Consider the following 22146-nt stretch of genomic DNA (forward strand, 5'->3'; position numbering starts at 1 on the left):
CATCATCTGAGCCAAATAAGTTTGTCTTGGTCTCATCAGACCACAGGACATGGTTCCAGTAATCCATGTCCTTAGTCTGCATGTCTTTTGCAAACAGTTTGTGGGCTTTCTTGTGCATCATCTTTAGAAGAGGCTTCCTTCTGGGACGACATCCATGCAGACCAATTTGACGCAGTGTGCGGCGTATGGTCTGAGCACTGCCAGGCTGACCCCCCACCCCTTCAACCTCTGCAGCACTCATACGTCTTTTTCCCAAAGACAACCTCTGGATATGACGCTGAGCATGTGCACTCAACTTTTTTGGTCGACCAAAGGCGAGGCCTGTTCTGAGTGAAACCTGTCCTGTTAAACCATTGTATGGTCTTGGCCACCGTGCTGCAGCTCAGTTTCAGGGTCTTGGCAATCTTCTTATAGCCAAAGCCATCTTTATGTAGAGTTTTTTGTTTCAGATCCTCAGAGAGTTCTTTGCCATGAGGTGCCATGTTGAACTTCCAGTGACCAGTATGAGGGAGTATGAGAGCGATAACACTAAATTTAACACACCTGCTCCCCATTCACACCAGAGACCTTGTAACACTAATGAGTCACATGACACCGGGGAGGGAAAATGGCTAATTGGGCCCAATATGGACATTCTCTCTTAGGGGTGTACTCACTTTTGTTGCCAGCAGTTTAGAAATGTGTGTTGTGTTATTTTGATGGGACAGCAAATTTAAACTGTTATACAAACTGTACAATCACTACTTCACATTGTGGGAAAGTGTTATTTCTTCAGTGTTGTCACATGAAAAGATATAATCAAATATTTGCATAAATGTGAGGGGTGTACTCACTTTTGTGAGATACTGTATGTTTGCATGTGTTCATTTACATAATAGGTATTTGGTAGTGAACATGAGATTATATATGCATGTATATGTCTCTGGGGTTGTAGTTCACTCAGCTAATGATGCTGTAGGGGGGCTAGTCTTCAGGTCTGTGGGGGTTGTAGTTCACTCAGCTAGTGATGCAACAAGGGGGCTAGTCTTCAGGTCTGTGGGGGTTGTAGTTCACTCAGCTATTGATGCTACAGGGGGCTAGTCCTCAGGTCTGTGGGGGTTGTAGTTCACTCAGTTAGTGATGCTGTAGGGGGGCTAGTCTTCAGGTCTGTAGGGGGTTGTAGTTCACTCAGCTAATGATACTGTAGGGGGGCTAGTCTTCAGGTCTGTGGGGGTTGTAGTTCACTCAGCAAGTGAAGATGTAGGGGGGCTAGTCTTCAGGTCTGTAGGGGTTGTAGTTCACTCAGCTAGCGTTGCTGTAGGGGGGCTAGTTTTCAGGTGTGTGGGGGATGTAGTTCATTCAGCTAGTGATGCAACAGGGGGGCTAGTCTTCAGGTCTGTGGGGCTCGTAGTTTATTCAGCTAGTGATTCTGTAGGAGGCTAGTCTTCAGGTCTGTGGGGGTTGTAGTTCACTCAGCTAGTGATGCTACAGGGGGCTAATCTTCAGGTATGTGGGGGTTGTAGTTCACTCAGCTAATGAGGCAACAGGGGGGCTAGTCTTCAGGTCTGTGGGGGTTGTAGTTCACTCAGCTAGTGATGCTACAGGGGGCTAGTCTTCAGGTCTGTAGGGGGTTGTAGTTCACTCAGCTAATGAGGCAACAGGGGGCTAGTCCTCAGGTCTGTGGGGGTTGAAGTTCACTCAGCTAGTGATGCAACAGGGGGGCTAGTCTTCAGGTCTGTGGGGGTTGTAGTACCAGCTAGTGATGCTGCAGTGGAGCTAGTTTTCAGGTATGTGGGGGTTGTAGTTCACTCAGCTAGTGATGCTGTAGGGGGGCTAGTCTTCAGGTCTGTGGGGGTTGTAGTTCACTCAGCTAGTGATGCAACAGGGGGGCTAGTCTTCAGGTCTGTGGGGGTTGTAGTTAACTCAGCTAGTGATGCTGTAGGGGGGCATTACAGCCCCTGTTAAACACATCAGTACAGACCAACACCACTGGCTGAATAAACCTCTACAACACACATAGACCAGTGCATGTACAAATACATGCCAACACATCCCCAAACATGCACATTCATGTAAATACACACGTACACATTATTCAAACATATCCTTTAGCACTGCCACTACATCTATAAGACCGTGTCACTGATTTGCAGAGAAGAGGCACTCAGTAGACAGGAAACCCACACTGACTTCCTGTTGTTGTTGCCGTGGTGCTGCTGTTTGACTGGCGATGAGCCCATCACGTACAGGATGGACAGTTAGTGTTGATCTCATACCTAACACACTATATGTCCCCATTGTCACTGAAAAATATAGTTATTTACAGAAAAGTTAAAGAACTAGAATTGACCCAGCAGGTGAATACATTTTTTCTTGGCTTCACTATCACAATATTACTAGAGCATCATGGTAATTGTAGTTTCTGGCTGTTTCACATCAGAGTATCAACTATGAGTATGGCCTAAATGTTTGGCAGAGGAGGAAAGTAAGTGTTCACCATGTACTTTTGCTGTACTTTCACACAACTGATGTTTCTTGGATTTATACCACACGTTAGGATTCTTTAAACTGCTGAATACAGATTCTAGGGAGAATTTGTCAAGTTTATGATGATTTGATGTTTTTCCCCATCACAGTGTCCTTCCGGACAGGTTGCCACTCCTTTCTGGGCAAAATGAACACAGAATACCTGATCACTCACCTGTCCCATGAAGAGAGATCAGCAGGTATTGGTAATTACCTTCAACTCTACTAGACATCACAATCTACATTTATCATATCGACTAGCTTTAAAGACACAGCTTAACCAACACATGTTCCATACATGCAGGTTAAGATACAGGCGATAGATTTATGTTTTGGTCACTCCCCCTAAACAGATGTTCTCATAGTACCATGGGGTGTCACCTCTCTGGTCTGGTCCATCCCCTAACTATTGTGTTATTTAGTTAAAATGGTATTGTTTCCATAAGTTTATATGTGAACATAGACATACACAGAAACAATCACAAACACACACACACGCAAATGCAGAACCACAGGGACTGGCCAAGCAGTTGACACGTGATGAGGTAAGTATATGAAACCACTGTGGTTACAACCGACCTGAAAATCCCCCCTTAGACCTGAAGACCTGCAGACCTGAAGACTAGCCCCCCTACTGCATCACTAGCTGAGTGAACTACAACCCCCACAGACCTGAAGACTAGCCCCCCTACAGCATCGCTAGCTGAGTGAACTACAACCCCCACAGACCTGACGACAAGCCCCCCCACAGCATCACTAGCTGAATGCACTACAACCCCCACAGACCTGAAGACTAGCCCCTCTACAGCATCACTAGCTGAGTGAAATACAACCCCCACAGACCTGAAGAATAGCCCCCTACAGCATCACTAGCTGAGTGAACTACACCCCCACAGTCTTCAGCCCCACTGCAGCATCACTAGGTGAGTGAACTGCAACCCCTACAATCACATGCCTGTTTAGTGGTCTATATGTCACGTTCTTTCAGCATAGTTGCACCTTTGCCACCAAGAGTATGAATCCTGGCCACCACATCACATAGTGCCCGGGAGTCCTGCAGATGGCAGAGACAATTGTCTCAGCTGCATCCAAGATGGACATGCTGATTTCAGACAAGGTGGCCTGCAGACTAGTAGTTGTATGTATCATTTTATAGTTGTGTGAACCAGACACATCGCTGGTTCAACAGTTTGTTAGTAATGGTAGCTGAGTTAACAACTCAGTCAGTCATAGTTATTTTATACAAAAAAAGGTTCAAAACTCGCCACTAGCTTTTGAATGGTGTGAGTATTTATTGATTCATGTGGTGTGAAAAGCTTGCTGGGAGCGAGATGGTTCATAAGAAAGAATTTCAATTGTATGCATTTTATTTTTGTTTACTGGAGTAGTTACATCACATTTTGGCGTGACTTGGTGTATTTGAGTGGCCAAGGTTGAGCCCTTTTTGTAAATAATCAAATTCAATTATATAAAAAAACCTTATCTTTTAGCTGTCTTTACACAGGGATCTTTTGTGTCTGCCAGGTAATTAGACAGGAACTTTTATTGGATCTATACAAACTCACATGGTTAAAAAGAAACATTGTTCTTTGTTGAGGTTAGGGTTAGAGTCATTGTTATGGTTAGGGTGAGGGTTAGTAGATCGTCAGTTCCATTTTTTACTGATTGTCAGTAGATAGTCATTAGATCATCTACGGACACAAGTTTGGGGAAAAAAGCTTTCCAAAACATATTATTTTATTGCATATTTTTATTGCATTATTATTATTTATGACAATATTATCAATGGATGGATGTGTCTTTAGAAGGGCTTTGTAGCCATTTTCACTGTTAAACTGGTTCCGTCTGTCAGTTTACCTTTTGCAAATTGGTTAATGCAATTACACAAGAAATATAAGCTACATATTGGAGAGCAAATACCTACAGCTTAGAAAAGATGAAGAATCAGTAGAACCACTGATGTATCTCAACAATGCATGATTACAAATAACACATCAATAGTATTTATCTAATCTTTAGTTATTTCAACACAATGAGATCATCCCTCATCAGGGGACCAATAAAAATAATTTCCCAGAGTCTATAATTTATTCATCTGGTCCTGCGTGGTAATTTCACTGGACAAGTGGAAGTGCTGATCAGTACATTGCAGACATGGAGAATGACTGGGCTCTGCTTCTCTCCCGGAGTTTCCTCTTCTCCTTATTAACTCCTGATTTAACAAAACAACAAAAAACATCTTAAAGAGTTTTCACATCCTGGTCTGACTGATGAATTTAAACACTGACTGATATTTAGTAGACTGGTGTCCTGACCCACCATAAGTATTCCCAATAAGGAAGGCAGCAGGGATGAGGACCAGAAACAGAGTTCTGGAGGACACCACCAGGACCCAGTTCAGACCACAGTCACAAGAAACATCACTGGTGCTGATGGTGGGAGGGGACTCTGTACAGTAGAAAATAACAAGTCACTGAACATGTTCAATTGGTTGGATTTGACCAACTACACTGTCAGTCAATATCAATATTCCTACTGTATTTTAAACGAGATCTACTCTATTATTATTTTATTTTAAACATAAGACAAAACACACACACGCTTGTCTTTCTATCCTTGTAGGTATCTGACATCTTACTTTGGCCCAGAAATCCATGTTTCCTATTCTGTAGCCCTATAACTGACCCTAAAGTCCACATGAACTTTAACTTAACCTTGACCTTTACCTCAGTAACCAACACTCTGTGTCTAAACCTACAGTTCATATATTTATTGAGAACTACGCTGATAGTACTCGAGACAGACTTTATATTAACTCTCATTACTAAAAACAAAAGATGCTTTACAAATAAAAAAAACATGGCGCTGAAAGCTAAAGCTTGAAAAATATGTTATCCTTACCTAATGAAAGCCTTGTGGTGACATGTCCATAGTTGTAAAACAGTTGTTTTTCAACACATAGTCCAATGTTCATCTTAGTCTCCATAGTGCCACAGTAGTAGAGTCCCAGGTCAGATTCAGTGATGTTCTCAATCAGTAGATCATAGGTGTTGTTAGAGAGGTTCCACAACAAGGTAAACCGAGGAATAGGATTTTCAAAAAATTCATCAAAAGTTTTTTGGGGATCCTTGTAAGTTGAAATAACAAGATGAGACTGGAACTTGTGAGAGCAGTTCCTGAACCACGCAATATCTACTTTGTTGGATGTCACAGTAGAGAGTCTATTGCAGTCACAGTACAGAGTCACATTGTCTCCTGGTCTGACTATCAGCTCCACCTCTGATCCAGAGATCCCATCCTGACTGGAGGAAACAGCACCTTCAAGTTGGACTGTAACAGAGTAATACATACAGGATAAAACTCTACTTGAAAATAGACAGACAACATGGATTACATCTTAATATGACTTGATGAAGACCTCTCTCCATGAACAGGCATTCCCATGCTGATATATATGTTAACGTAAATCTGACCAAATCAACTAAATATGTTTAAATTATTGCAGTTTACAATACTGCTTTTCTGCCCTCCAGCAAACAGCAAAAATGATTCATATTAGTGTACTCACATAAGATTGTGATGACAGCAACTGACAACCAATCCATCTGACAGTCTGATTAGCAGGGTCCGAATAGTGACTGAGAGTCCCTGGGTCTGAATGGTGTCTGCGAGTCGCTGTTACGTATTTCCGTGATGGTAACTAGATGTATTTTACCATGAAAGGACATACGAGCAACGATTGGTTCAATTTATTCACTTCATTACGTTTTCTCTCTGAAAGCCATGTTGTGACTTGAAGGGGAGGGTCTGGCATCGAGGTAAACACCTTTAACACCAACGTGATGTCACTGGAAAACATTCATCTTTGTGGGGTTCATTGTAGATAGCAAAACCAAAGCACCGCCATGAGCCCCAAACACAAATGCTGATGTAACTTCTGACCAATTATGGGGTCAAGTCAAGTCTCTGGAGACTGAGGTCATAGTAAACCTGCTATAGTTAATGCTGTGACCTAATATCAATGTTTTTTATGATCCAACAATAAACCAACCATGAATATTCCAATACAGTCAGAAACTACCAGAACAAAATACTCCAACTGGCTAAAGGTATTTGTTCATATTTCTGCATGTATTTCTCTAGCTATTTTCATGTATTATTTCAGAACTGTGGGAAAAACAAACAAGAAATAAGCAAACTCCAGAAATTCTGCCTGAACCTGCCTGAGCTCATTGTCATGAGAAAAGCAGCAATGCAGCAGCATGGCAACAGCAACAGGAAGTCAACGTGGATTTCCTGTGTACTGTGTATGGTCCCTCAGCCAATCAGTGACCAGCTCTTATATGAATACTATAAAGCCCACATAATAAGACCAGACTCCATAATATTATTAACACAGTAGTAGTTCTCAGTGCAGGTTTGCACATCTTTCTAGGTGTGTTGTAGGAATATACCATTAATGTGGAGGTACATACAGTACCAGTCAAAGGTCTCACAGGTCCAAACTATTGACTGGTCTTGTGTGTGTCTCTGCTGTTCTGCATGAATGCATCTATGTGGTTGTGGTCTGGCTGTGCTTCCCTGTTGAAGGGGCCTTCAGGTCTGCCATCTTTACCATCAGACTTCAAGGTGGAGAGGATCTGTGTCGTTCTCATCCTACAACCATGTGCGCAAACACACCATGGTTTAAATGGTCCGGTTCTTTGTCAAACTTGTGTGTCGTTTGCAGCATTTTTTATTTTATTGCTGAAGCGTTATACGTTTGGCCAGTCACTTCCCGGATGTTGTTTGTAATCTGCTGCTCATTGCTAAGGTGGCTTCCAACTGAATGATAGCTGTAGCCAGTCCAACTGAATGACATCAGTGATGACATCACATCCGACCTGTCCTGGGGTCACTGGCAGATCATTGTGGAGGTATTGAGTGTCAGACCCTTTTTGAGACTAATAGTCTAGAAATGTGTGCATAAAAGTGTGTTTATGTCTTTCTGTATCAGTGTGTGTGTGTTCCTCTTGTCTTTCAGTCTCAGTGTGTGTGTGTCTTTCTGTGTCAATCTGTGTGGGTGTGTGTGTGTCTTTCTGTCTAGTGTGTTTGTCTGTCTTTCTGTGTCAGTCTTTGTGTGTGCGTGTGCATGTGTGTGTTCATAGGTGCGAGTCTGTGATCGTCCTGCTCTCTCTGGTACTGTTCAGTAATGTAGGCCAGAGGCTCAAGGCGTGGGAGGAAAGACCTGCAGTAAACCACCACTGTTTCCTTTGACTCTTTGACCTTCAGTCATGTCTCAGCAAAAGAACTACAATGATTCTATATCCCCATGTGGTCCACTGTAGATGTAGTCTCTGATTCTATATCCCCATGTGGCCCACTGTAGATGTAGTCTCGGATTCTATATCCCCATTTGGTCCACTGTAGATGTAGTCTCTGATTCTATATCCCCATGTGGCCCACTGTAGATGTAGTCTCTGATTCTATATCCCCATTTGGTCCACTGTAGATGTAGTCTCTGATTCTATATCCCCATGTGGTCTACTCTAGATGTAGTCTCTGATTCTATATACCCATGTGGTCCACTGTAGATGTAGTCTCTGATTCTATATCCCCATGTAGTCCACTCTAGATGTAGTCTCTGATTCTATATCCCCATGTGGTCCAGTCTAGATGTAGTCTCTGATTCTATATCCCCATGTGGTCCAGTCTAGATGTAGTCTCTGATTCTATATCCCCATGTGGTCCACTCTAGATGTAGTCTCTGATTTCAATTCCCTCACCTAACACTGGGAACCTAAGCAGAATCATGGTTGTTTCATTTTCTGAGGTGCTCAAACCCTTGCATTGGCTTGTGTTTGTTCAGGTGTAAACCGGATAAAAGCAGTGTTGTACCTCATTCAGTGCATCAGGAACCCGAATCAGATCAGAATCACAAATCAGAAGACGCCAATTTGCATCAAAGTCAAAGTTTATTTCATTAAAGTATCCAGTGCAGGTTATTACAGAGGGAGTTATGAAGTAATAAACTTTGTTAAGGCATTCGTTAGAAATCTTTGACTCTATTGTAGATATCAAAGGCCAGAAAATTGTCACAAGGAAATCAGTTTAAGAAAAGACGGCAAGAAAATGTTAAATATAAAAATTCTAAGAAATGTCTCCCAAGGCATCTTTAAATAAGACCTGTAAACAAAACAACCTAATGAACAAATCTCCCAGCATGAAAATGACAAAATGAACAGAAAATAATCTAAAAAAACTAATGTAATACGCTAAAAGAATCACATACTCTTAAATCAAAATGTCAAGGACAAAGCTTTGTGGTTTTCAACCATGCACATGTCCAGCATTACTGTAATTCTCCCAACACTTACACTCACATTATTCAGTAAATCCTTTCACCAGAATTTTAGGAAACCTGGACATTTGGGGACAATCAACAAAACCTTATGATGTTACACTCTCCAAAGAAAGAAAATCTCTCCCAAGCAAAGCTCAGCGACTGCACTGAGAAAAACGTCCTAGGAACCATTTAAAATCACTGAAGAAAAGCTTCAACAACAACAAAATGCTCCCAGAAAAATAAATAAATATCTTATCTCATAGCAAGGGTGGGGAAAAAAGTTGGCAAAAAAACTAAATGTGCTCATGGTCCTTCAGGACTGAGTTTGTAAACAACAGTCTACAGAACCTACATGTATTAAGACTTACGTTTGGACAGCCTAGCCAATTCTGATCAATAGAAAGACCTGTTAGTAATACAAATATATAAGAATTGGCATGGCTACAGTTGCAGAATTACAGTTACGTTCCTGTCCTGATTGCATCCAGATGTCCTGCCGATTCCCTCATTATTCCAGTATTCTTCCAACAATGATTTGGGGAAAACCTGAACAAACTGGTGAAAGTAACTGCACTTTTGCAAGCCTAGACTCCAGACCTTATAAACTGTCCTTCTGGAGACCAAAGGGACACACGTCTTCCCAGATGCATTTCTACAAGTCTACAGTCCAGCATGTCTTCAGTGCTGCAGCATTTGCTGCAGTCTTTCTTGAGTTTCATGACTTCCGTAGAGTGAAATGTTATCCAATATGTTTGGTACCTTTAGACTAGCTATTAGAACATGATTCAACAGAATGTTGTCTGCCGGCACCACACTACTCCTCCGGGTGTCCAATTAGACTTGGTGGCGTTTATCTCCTTCTCTCATCTCAAACATTCTATTCCCAGCCTACAGTCCATGATGGTTCTGAGAAAATAACCTTTAAGAGAATTTATGTTAAAAAATAAATACAAATAACATAAGAAACTGTTTTTAAATTCCAGTTAACAGTCAGAGATTGTTCAGGCCATCCTGTGGCCGTTCTGGGGTATGGTCTTTCCTCTTCTTAAAAATGTTCTTGAGTTTGGACGACTTGCTTTTCTCTTTGTCCCTGGGGTTCCCTCCTTCTCTCATCTCAGGAGGCAACTTGTTCATGGACCGGTTACTTCTTGGAGGAGGGATGGGAGGATTCACTCCCATCTCTCCGTCTTCTATAATCCTTTGGGGCGGGTCAGAGGTCGCTGCGAATGTAACGCAGGGCTTCTCCAGGATTCCGTCATAAACCAGCTCATTGAGGTGGGTGGGGGTGTAAGGGTCTGAGATCAGAGGAGGTTTCCATGGAGTTGACAAGGTGAGGTCGGGTTGTACGAACCGACCACGAACCTTAACATGGGTTCCGTGATCCTGACTTGACTCTGCACCTCCCAGTCCTAGAAACTCCTCCCTGGATGTCTTCCGTTTGGGCATTTCCACAGCGACGTCAGCCCTGTTTCTGGTGGTATTTCCAGTGGGCGTGTCCAGGGAGCAGTTGGTCCTATCACTGTTCATTCCATGAGTGAAAGAACACATCTCGCAATGTTCCTCTATTGAGATCCTCCTCAAAGACCTTTCCACAGGAAACTCCATCTTCTCCCGGAGGATCTTTTGTGGGGAGGTGCTGTCCAGGTGAAGTGCCAGCTTTTCTTTGGCCATCGCCATCCTCCTCTGGGCACTGTCGGCTAAGAAGTCCACTTCTTCACTGGACAGTCTTCTTTTCGGAGTGCCAATGGCTTCCGCCATTTCTTCTCTGGTCCTTCCCCATATAGTGTTGTTGTCCAACGGGATTTGTCCCCCGCCCTCTCTAATCATCTGCCTGGAGCCGGAGTCCAAAGACAAACCCATCATATCTCTCGACAGCGATGACCTCTTCTTTGTGACATGAGTCCCAAAGGGTACCCCGGGATACTCATCTCTGGATGACTTCAGTGAGACATCGTCCATCGAAACACCTGAGGTCTTCCCAGCTACGGTGCTGGCACAGTGGTCCACGGAAGCCTCAGTTCTCACTTGATACATTGTTCTTGTAGTGGTGCTCTCTACCGAAGTAGAGTCAGGCTCATTTTTGGGCGGTTTCCTTTTTGTGGCTGCTACCAAGGAAGCTTCTTGTTCCTCTCTAGATGTTTTGCAAACGGGGGATTCAATACCAGCAGGTTCTGCAGACATGGTAGAGGTCTTGTAGTCTGAGTCGCCATACATTTCCTGAGGATCTCTGCAGAGCGAGGACAGAGATGGACAGTGAGAGGGAGCGGGAGAGAGGAAAGGAGGATGGGATAGGGGTAGTAAACTAAATCCAGAGATAGGGACGTGAATAGCAAGAAATTACAAAGAAATCTGATAAAAAGATGGAAGCAGATTTGCTCAAGGTTCATTATGTTTCAAGATTTCTAACGAACCGCACTCATAAACCATGTTTATCTTAGAGGTGCTCTTGGAATTGAAAACTGAAACTTTTGAGGAACGCCTAAAATAACCCCTTGCTAATGGTTGCTCAAAGATAGGATTTATAATTAGAGGGTTCTATCCAGTGTGTCACTGACCCTCTCCACTGGGTGTTGAAGACGTTCTGCTCTTCTTCCTCAAAGCGAGGTAGCGGTGAGCGGATGGGGATCAGGATATCAGGGTCGGAAGAGATGGAAGTGGAGGAGGAGGAGGAGCCATGTCCGGAACGTCGCTGGCGACAGAGGGAGGAGCCCCGAGACAGAGGGGAGCGCTTCATTGGCTGAACTAGGGTTGCAAAGGCAAGGGAATATTCCCAGTAATTTTCTGAATCCCCCACCCCTCTCAAAAATATGGAAATTTAGGAAAACATTTTTGGAAATGTGGGAGATTTTTTTTATTTGGTTATGGATTAACCAAAATCAATTGATAAAGCTCAAATTTGCATTAATCTTAAAAATATTCTTAGTCCGCTATGAACTAAAAGATTAATAACATAAATCTTTCTAAATCTTTCTAGATAACACTATATATTAACTTTAATTATCAACTATGTGTATATACATATATATATATATATATATATACTATTAAGAAATGGTTGGCAGTTAATATGTTACATGTTCATGAAAGTTAGAGTTAGTTTTATCATTAAGTGTAAACTTCCAAAAAGACCCATTAATACCAAATATTCTCAAAATTATGTGAGCGTTGGGAAAGTCGCCAGAATATTGCAACCCTAGGAACTGATGGAAGCGAAAGGTCAAGAAAGGTCAAGATCAAAGGTCAAAGATCATAGGTCAGAGTTACTGGCAGTCTGACCCATTCAAAGCTACAAAAACAGTCTCTAAAATGGCTAATACAATATATTTGTATGGCTTTCTTGTGGTCATTACAATTTCCATTGGGGTCATTCATTAATTGTTTTCATTCACTCATTCCTCGGGCCATAGGGACCGAAAAGAAGGTTGCTCAGCGACCATATTAAACAACGGCATATCATGAAAATCAACCGGCCTATCGTTCGTTCAACCGTCCGACCGACCGATCGCTCCGACCTACCCAGGATGGAGGCCGAGGGGTCCTCCATCAGGTCCTCCCTGGATCCCGACGTGGAGCAGGACTGGTAGGAGGAGGCGAGCAGGCGCGGCACGGCCACCCAGCTGGAATCGGAGTAGAGCGTGGCGGTCAGGCTGGCCAGGCCGGAGTTCCTGAGGACCGGGAAGCCGCACAGGCGCTCTATCTGCTGCCAGCGGTGCAGCCGCTCACGGAGGCAGGCGGTGACCTCAGACAGGGCGTTCCTGTGATCACACGCGCACACACACATTCCATGTCAGCTAGGTCACCGCAAAACAACACAGACATCGGATGACATCGGACGACATGCTGTCGCTGTTAGAACATGAAACACACATTTCAATATTCGTCGAAAAAGAAAACGTGAAAAAAGTGGGGAACTCCGCCTCAGAACGGACATCAGCTCTGTTTTCAGCAATGGAGAGGGTAGATTTAGTCCTGTGTGTGTGTGTGTGTGTGTGTAGGGACTCACTTGGCCTCCAGGATCTTGGTGTCGACATCATCCAAAGAGGAGCTGTGAGCGACATGGAATGTCCCCATGAGGGAACTCCTCTTCTTCTTGATCTTCTCTGCCTGGAGAGACCAATCAAACAGTCAATCAAAGGTATTTTATTCAGCATTTTATTTAACCGTCACCAAGTGGGACACCAAAGAGCAAGCAGATTCACATCACAATGTGTCAACTCCGGTTCTTGTCCCAGAACATAACTTGCCGGTTTTGCCTGATATGTTAACAGGTATTAGAGAGGGTTTTCATGTGGTTTGGGATGTGGTTAAAAGAAATCAGTAAGTACCATTAAGTATCATAGTATTTGGTTAGCTCGCTCACTCAGCTCCCAGACGCCTGGCGGTGACCTTCAGTCAATGTGCTTTTCATTTCACCCTGTGTAACACTATGTAACATGTTGTCATACTGGTCCAATTAATGGATCAATCGTATCAATCAACCAATTAACTAGTCGACCAATCAATATATGAATGGACCAGTCGGCTGTCTCGTACCTCTTCCTTAGCGGTGGCCAGCTGTAGTTCGGCACTGTGCTTCTTGACATTGTAATACTGGACCTCCACCTCGTAGGTCAGCTGGAGCCAAAGCTGGAGGGTCTCTGGGACCGACCAGCAAGCCATCATGTCCTTCTCTGCCCTCTTCAATGCCCCACGCACCTAAACACACACACACACACACACCAGTTTCACAACACTCGTGGCGACTTCTTTTGGATTAAAATTGATTTCCAAATTTGATATATTCTTTACCTTAATCTTAAACCCTAATCTTAACCTCTGAAACCCCATTCTAACCCTATAAAAAACACATTTTAATTGTGTGTCAGTTATTTTAGTGCTGTAATGTTCTCCAGCTGGTTCTCCTCTGCTCAGATTGTGTGTCCTATTTTCCTTTCCTATCTGACTGTTCTTCAGATGCTCCCCTACCTGCTCCAGCTCCTCCTCGGCGTATCTCAGGCGACTGAGTTCACTGACGGCTCCTGCTCTGAGCTTGTGGAGTCGATGCGCCTCCTCCTGGGCACCCATTATCTCATCCCTCATCTTCTCCTCTAAGTTCTGTTTCTCCTCCGCCACGTTACGCTTCTCCTCCTGTGCTCGCTCTAACCTAGGAGGAGACAAACACACAAATGTAGCAGGGCACACATGTTGAGACTTGGGCACAGCCTCCATCGTTAACTCGTTAACAAGTTTTGTACATAAAGACAAACAACCACCTGTAAAAGGAAAACCAATAGGAGCAACAGACTTTCAACTGTTACAAAATTCCTGAAGGAATGTGTCCTTGAAGTTTCGCAGATTTGCACATATTTTAAACCTTCGGATTGGTAGAAGAAAACAATAGGTTGGGTGTGACTGGACAAAGACCCTCACAGAGACGCCCTGACAGAGACACCCTCACAGAGACACAAACTCACTGTTCCTGCAGTTCTCTGAGGCTGATCTCAGCATTCTGCAAACTCTCCAGGTCCTTCATCATCTTGGAGATGTGGACTTTAGAAGCTTTGTTCTGGACCTGGGCGAACCACAGCCCGCCCACACCCATTAGCGTGGAAACAATCAGCAACAGGTCCTTCAGGTAATTATGTGGGGGGCCTAGGAAAACATTTGACGGACGGATTACATTTGACCAACTCATTCAATTGAACTTATGTTTGCCAGTCGACAGAACTATGTTGCTGTGAATGCACAGTTACACCACATACCACCAAATCCCTTTTAAAGATACTTAACAGTTTTTACATTGTGTTTGACAGTGTGCTTGTATGTGAAGGGGTGTGTGTTTGTATGAGTGTGCATGGACAGCGGTCTTCTGCATGTGACCACTCTGGCGTGTTTCCTTTCTTACGTGTAGGGGGGCCAAACAGCACCACATCCAGGGCCTTGATGTTGAACTTCTGTTTGTCTCTCTGGTCCAGGACCTTCAGCTGGCCACTCAGGAACGCCGGCTCATTGGCTGCAATTCTGCACACACCACAATTACAACAACTCTGATTGGCCGAGAATACTACAGGTTTCAGAATGAAAAGTTGGATTGGATCTACGAACATCTGTTTCAGTGTCTCTCCCTGCTGCGCTAACGTAACCGCTATTCATGTAGTAGCATCAGATTCATTTGTATCGCACTGGAGTTTAATAACTTAAAATATACCACATTATCATTACATGTAAATAGATATTTTCTGACTGGGCATAATCAGAACAGAGTTTCAGTAAGGGACTCTCTGATTGGTTGTGCCCACTTGGAAGTGCTGCTCTTGACTTTTCGATTGGCCATTCTCACCGGGGCAAGGCATTTCCATTGACTCTGAAGTCTTTAAAGTTCTTCTCGTATTGTGGCAGCTCCACAAAGTCCCTGAGCCAACTCAAAACATCCGCCTGAGTCCAGTTATGAACTAACAGAGGAAGGGGTTGGAAGAGAGTTGTTGGAACAGCGTAAGTTGAATAACACGGCACATAGTTACACACACACACACAAACACACACACACACACTCTACCTTCAGAGAGCTTCCATCCCCTCCACAGTTCCTCTATTGTGATGTGCTGATCCTCTCTGTGAAGGTGACTGTGTTTATTCGTCTGTTGCTGTTTCATGTCCTCAATGATAAACTACACAAAGATCAAAAACACACGACATTATGAGACGTCTACATCTTCACATCAAATGGGAAATGTCTGAAGAACACACACAAATTCACACAGTCAAACATTCACACACACTTTTCGGGTCCAAAAAATGTATATCTTTACACATTAGTTTGACAACTGTCAACTGCTAACAGATTTAACTGAGGGAGAACATGAATCTGTGTGTGTCTGGGTGTGTGTATTGGTGTGTGTCTGTGTGTGTGTATCGGTGTGTGTCTGTGTGTCTGTGTTCCACCATCTTGGAATCTATCCTTGGCTGTAATATGATTCTTCATGTGATTGGAGCAGGAATCTCAGTTGACCCCCCCCCCCCCCCCTCTCGCCCCATCCACTCCAATCTCCACGGTGACAGCAACCCAACCCCAAGGATCCTCTAGCCATGCAGGACATTCTGATGCGTTCTAGAACCCCTGGAGGACATTCATATGAGTTCTAGAACCCCTGGAAATAATTCGGACTGACAGACATTCCACAGTTCTAATGTAGACCCACTTCAAATAGAACTAAAACACATACACACACCGTTAGGGCCCATTTTGTGTGGGCACAGACCCACAAACACACACACACACACACACAGAACCTGTATAACTGGCTAACAAATGGTTACAAAAATATTCAAATAAGATAAAAAGAACACATGCTGACATGCTATTCTGCCCTCACTTTATCCAATACATTACAAAGGCAGGGTAGGGAACTCAAAATAACAAGAACAACCCGAAAATCTACTAATAGGAACACATAAGAATATAGCAAATTAACCTGTAGGTGTGTAACGGCCTATGTATGGGTTGAAATATGCATGGAGATACCAAATACTTTCCCATCAAGTATAAAATAACAATCCATAGATCGTTATATTTCCGGGAAAAGTGGGATGAGTTTTAGAGTTCGTCTTCCGGAGACACCTTTCAAGAACGAGGCCCTGGCCCTTTCTTGAAAGAACGAGGTCACGTACCTCCACACTCTCCTCCACCTCAATGCCTCCATCTTGGTCATCGTCGATTTTCCTGTGGATGGTTCTCAGAGCCTCCAGGCTGTAGCGATCCTCCTCGCTCATACAGGGAGGAAACATTCCCAAGCAGGGATCTGTGGATGATCGATGTATCAGACGGTTAAAAAATACATCGAACTATCTATGTAGTTCATATACAGTGGATATAAAATGTCCTCACACCCCTGTTAAAATGCCAGGTTTTTGTCATGTAAAAGAATGAGACAAAGATAAATCATGTCAGAACTTTTTTCCACTTTTAATGTGAGCTATAATGTGAACAATTCAATTGAAAAACAAACTAAAATCTTCGAGGGGGAAAAATGAAAAACAAAACCCTTATAACATTTTCTGGTGTGTCTGAAGTTGAAATATGTACTGTAGAAACATAAGAACAAACATTGACATGACCAGCACTTGACTTGGGATAAAGTCAGTGCAACTGACAAATCATATATTAGATATGATTTGTTCATCAAAATGCATATGTTAATGAAGCTTGTTCCATTCATATATTTTTCCTTAAAAAGGAACCAGAACATTTGCCTAAAATAGAAAAACATTCTTGCCCAAGTCAAGCACTCGACATGACAATATACACTCACCTAAAGGATTATTAGGAACACCATACTAATACTGTGTTTGACCCCCTTTCGCCTTCAGAACTGCCTTAATTCTACGTGGCATTGATTCAACAAGGTGCTGAAAGCATTCTTTAGAAATGTTGGCCCATATTGATAGGATAGCATCTTGCAGTTGATGGAGATTTGTGGGATGCACATCCAGGGCACAAAGCTCTCGTTCCACCACATCCCAAAGATGCTCTATTGGGTTGAGATCTGGTGACTGTGGGGGCCATTTCAGTACAGTGAACTCATTGTCATGTTCAAGAAACCAATTTGAAATGATTTGAGCTTTGTGACATTTTCCTGCTGCATTATCCTGCTGGAAGTAGCCATCAGAGGATGGGTACATGGTGGTCATAAAGGGATGGACATGGTCAGAAACAATGCTCAGGTAGGCTGTGGCATTTAAACGATGCCCAATTGGCACTAAGGGGCCTAAAGTGTGCCAAGAAAACATCCCCCACACCTTTACACCACCACCACCAACCTGCACCGTGGTAACAAGGCATGATGGATCCATGTTCTCATTCTGTTTACGCCAAATTCTGACTCTACCATCTGAATGTCTCAAAATAAATATTATAGGTCACATTAAAGGTGGAAAACGTTCTGACATGATTTAGCTTTGTCTCGTTCTTTTACATCACAAGAACCTGGCATTTGAACAGGGGTGTGTAGACTTTTTATATCCACTGTATATCTAGGTATTGGCCAATTACAGTTAGGTCTGGAAATATTTGGACACTGACATAATGTTCATAATTCTGGCTCTGTACATCACCACAATGGATTTGAAATGAAACAACCACAATGCAACCCAAATGCAGAAAGACCCTTTACAGGCATTGACTGCTTGAAGTCTGAAATGCATGGACATCACCAAACGCTGGGTTTCCTCCTTTGTGATGCTTTGCCTGGCCTTAACTGCAGCTGTCTTCAGTTGTTGTTTGTTCTTGGGTCTTTCTGCCTTAGGTTTGGTCTTCAGCTAGTGAAATACATGCTAGATCGGGTTGAGATCAGGTGATTGACACGGCCATTGCAGAATTTTCCTGTTCCTTGCCTAAAAAAACTCCTGGGTTGCTTTTGCAGTATGTTTTGGGTCATTGCTCATATGTAAAGTGAAGCGACATCCAATCAACTTCGCTGAATTTGGCTGAATCTGAGCAGACAATATATCCCTATACATACACAATTAGACTTGGATAATGATATGTTGACCTCCTGGAGTGTTCTTCACTTGGCTGGATGTTGTGAAGGGTTTTTCTTTACCAAGGACAGGATCCTATTATCATCCAACACTGTTGTCTTCCGTGGACGTCCAGGACATTTTCACTTAGGGGTGTACTCCCTTTTGTTGCCAGCGGTTTACACATTAATGGCTGTGTGTTGAGTTATTTTGAGGGGACAGCAGATGTACACTCTTATACAAGAAGTACACTCACTACTTAACATTGTAGCAAAGTGTCATTTCTTCAGTGTTGTCACATGAAAAGATATACTCAAATATTTACAAAAATGTGAGGGGTGTACTCACTTATGTGAGATACTGTATATCCATCTAGTATCTATCATATATATTCAGATATCTGTCTATCTAGTATATCTGTCTGTCTATCTATCTTGAAACCTGATAGCCAATGTAATAGTCAGTTCATGTCTGTTTAAAGGGGAAGGAAACCAAATCTGTAATTTTGCCATTTTGATGGACTATCCATTTAAGGGCTATTGATGAATACCATTGCCCATATCCGATGTCTATAGGTGTCCTGTAACTCAACATCTTGCTGTCACAGTGACCACAGAACTGTCACAGAATTGTTGTCGATGAAACCGTACATATCTGCTGTACCTGTTTCTCAACAGGGATGACCCTTCACGGTTCACCGGCCTCAAATAACCGCTGAGAACCCAAAACGTGGGTGTCAACGGCTGTGACTTCGTGTCCCAGCGAGACTGTTACCGGACCAAGTATAACAACTTTCCTATAATTAAAATATCTGCAGAGGCCGTGTTGTCTAGCTTTAATGGTCCTGTTGCACCGGTCAAACACAGCTCAAGGTTACAATTTTTGCCTGATCGGCACTAATCTGATACCTGTGGATTGGCATGAACTACTCATAGGCCACACGTAGACACATTGACATTGACCAATCCATGTGCCATTCGAGGTTACATTATTGTTTAGGCCACTAGGAGAGGTAGGTGTATCGACCCATTGGGGAGCCTTAAAGGTACGGCTCTGCACGTAATTCACTTACCTGTTGAGTCGAACAGCATTTTCTGGTCGTTGATTCCGTGCGTCGGGTCATTGTGGTGATGAGAGTATCCGCTGTCCTGGATGATGCCCTGCGAAGCCTCGGATAAGCCCACGCGGAGGAGAAGGAGAAGATGCGGGTAGAGCAGCAACATCATTTACGCGAAACTCTCACCCTGGGTGAGGGTGCTCAACTTGTACGTGCCGCGCAGACGGGATCAGATAAGAACAGAGACGTTATTCAGAAGAGATTCGGTGTCGTGAATTAATCGATTTGGGTAGAGAAACTAACCGAGGGGATGCTTTGGAGAATGTAATAGCATTATAAAACAGTTCAAAAGTTACATAAAAACTCCCTTCGAATCGTTAAAATTCCCAGTACTTGTTTGTTATCCAAGAATGACGTTGTTAAGGCCTCCAGTACCATAGGCTTATGTCCAAATGGGGTGTTGTAATCGTTTCCATGAGCTCCTAAAAAGAATGGACGCAATCCAATATTGTTACATCCAATAAGAAAACATCCATAATGCAACTTCTGAGTAAAAATATTCGTAAAACAAGTGTCCAGAGAAATTCACGTGTTGAATTTGATATCGAATATTGAGATCAACATGAATGAGCGTCCAGAAGTTCAAAATTCGGTTCCAAAGCTTGCTGATTGTTGTTCGTTCACACATACAAATGTCCTATGTCATACCCTACATTCATGTACTACTCCAAAATAGTAGGTCAGTGATTCGCCATACTTTTCCATATTAATTGCAGTCACACTCTTTCTTTCCCGTCCAGAGTGCATCGCCGCTCTTCCAGGCGTCGAACCTGACGCTCTAGCCCGAAACTGTGGATGCGTTCAAGCGAACTCGAAACTGGGAACTCACAACTGGGACATCTACGACGTCCAACATTTGTGCTTTCGAGACACCTGTGAAATTAGGGAAATTGGGAGATTTATTTTTTATTTTTTAACTCAACCAACAGTGAACTTGAAGTCGAAAACTTGCAGGTAATCTTAAACCTTTATAAGAAAATGTTTCAAAAGGGAACTAATTTGGTACCAGGTAGATCCATTGTGGGTTCCCCAGGGATCTCATCCCTCAGAGCTTTCTACATGAAATCCTATTTTTTTTTAATCTGGAACCTAGAAGGGTTTTACCAGAAACAATAATTGAATGCATAAAACAATAATGAAATTATATATTTAAAAAAAACGTCGTTCCCGGTTGTCTTGAACACACCATGACCCATACACGCGCAAACACACACACAATATTTTAATTTGCATACTTGCATTCTCGTGCGCGTCTGCAAGCGTGAGTGCGTATTTATTCATAACGACCCTTTACATGTTTCCCTGATCTGCGGGTAATGCGGATGGGAAACAGCTGTTGTTGACGTTGAAGCTTCTTTGAAGACGTCTATATCAGGACCAGTACACATGGAACACACGCGCACTGTTTCACACCGGAACAGACACACGCAAACACACACGCTAAGGGACCCACACGCAACCACATTTAGTGTAATAACCCCTTAGTTGAATTGGGTGAGTAGCCTAAGCTGGGTGACACACAGCTTCTCATAGTTAGAGAAACACAGGGTGTCCTCTTTCGCCATTGCAAGCATACAGCCCCCCCCCCCGCCCGGACCTAAAAATAAAAAACGGGGTGGGTCTGACCTTTACCCTGTGAGCATGTGCCAAGTGTCCATCATAGTCGTGGAGGCAGCTGTTTACGAGAGGTGTGAGAACATCGGTGAACGTCAACACCGTGTGTATTGGGGACTGTCCTGAAACACAACGGTTCATCATGATCCACTCCAATTAACGCCAGACAAGCACGTGGCCGCCGAGAAGTAGGGCCTATATGAATGGCTGTGTTGTTGGAGTTACGTTTATATCGGACTTACGTTTTCAGATGGAAAAGTCTGGCACTCTCAGGGGACATCTTGATGTTATCGTGATACTGATATTATGCTAATGGTGATGTGGATGTGACGGGTTTAATGTATCAATACTTTCACAATTCCGTTCAGTTCTGTTGTAGTTCGCTAACGTGACGTATCAAATTTAGCTGAGAAAATGCAGTGTGCAAAGTTTTCATGGAAAATAAGGGGTGGCAACTTTTAAGAATTTACAATATGAAATATATTTGAATCTGTGTGGTGTTCTTAGTTGTCTTTGTTTTGATATCTTCGCTATTATTCTACAATGTGGAAATTGTAAAACATAAAAAAATCCCCTTGAGTAGGTGTCCAAAATATTTACTGGTAGGGTAACATGGGGCAATATGCCCCCTGGGATAAGATGCCATGTAAATCCCACAAAAACACGCATTCCCCTATTAGGATTGGGGAACCGAGAACAATTGCTGTAGTTTTTAAAGTTACATTTATTCCCATTCTTGCTGGATATAGGATTGCAGCAGCTCAAATGTTCGGGGTCTCCGTTGTTGTATTTTCTGTTTCATAATGTGCCTCTTTTCATTGGGTCTGGACTGCCTGTTTAGCACCTGGACTCACATGCACTAATGCACCCCCATACCCTCAGGGACACGCCCCCATACCGTCAGGGACGAGCCCCCATACCGTCAGGGACGCGCCCCCATACCGTCAGGGACGAGCCCCTATACCGTCAGGGACGCGCCCCCATACCGTCAGGGACGCGCCCCCATACCGTCAGGGACGAGCCCCCATACCGTCAGGGACGAGCCCCCATACCGTCAGGGACGCGCCCCCCTACCGTCAGGGACGAGCCC

The 22146-nt window shown here is 43.3% G+C and overlaps 1 protein-coding gene across 1 annotated transcript; it reads right to left on the reverse strand.

Moving 5' to 3' along the window:
• Positions 1 to 8447: 8447 nt before the first annotated feature.
• On the reverse strand, positions 8448 to 20338 carry LOC105007434 (stromal interaction molecule 2). Its single transcript, XM_010866369.5, has 12 exons — positions 19398 to 20338; positions 16478 to 16608; positions 15366 to 15477; positions 15150 to 15261; positions 14715 to 14830; positions 14284 to 14461; positions 13796 to 13973; positions 13364 to 13525; positions 12834 to 12934; positions 12347 to 12585; positions 11386 to 11572; positions 8448 to 11057 (listed from the first exon to the last, which is right to left on the reverse strand). The coding sequence occupies exons 1-12, from the start codon at positions 19549 to 19551 to the stop codon at positions 9821 to 9823; spliced, it is 2907 nt and encodes a 968-aa protein (XP_010864671.4). The 5' UTR covers positions 19552 to 20338; the 3' UTR covers positions 8448 to 9820.
• Positions 20339 to 22146: the final 1808 nt, after the last annotated feature.

Source organism: Esox lucius, chromosome 25 (genome assembly GCF_011004845.1).
Source record: "Esox lucius isolate fEsoLuc1 chromosome 25, fEsoLuc1.pri, whole genome shotgun sequence".
In the NCBI taxonomy this organism is placed as follows: domain Eukaryota; kingdom Metazoa; phylum Chordata; class Actinopteri; order Esociformes; family Esocidae; genus Esox; species Esox lucius.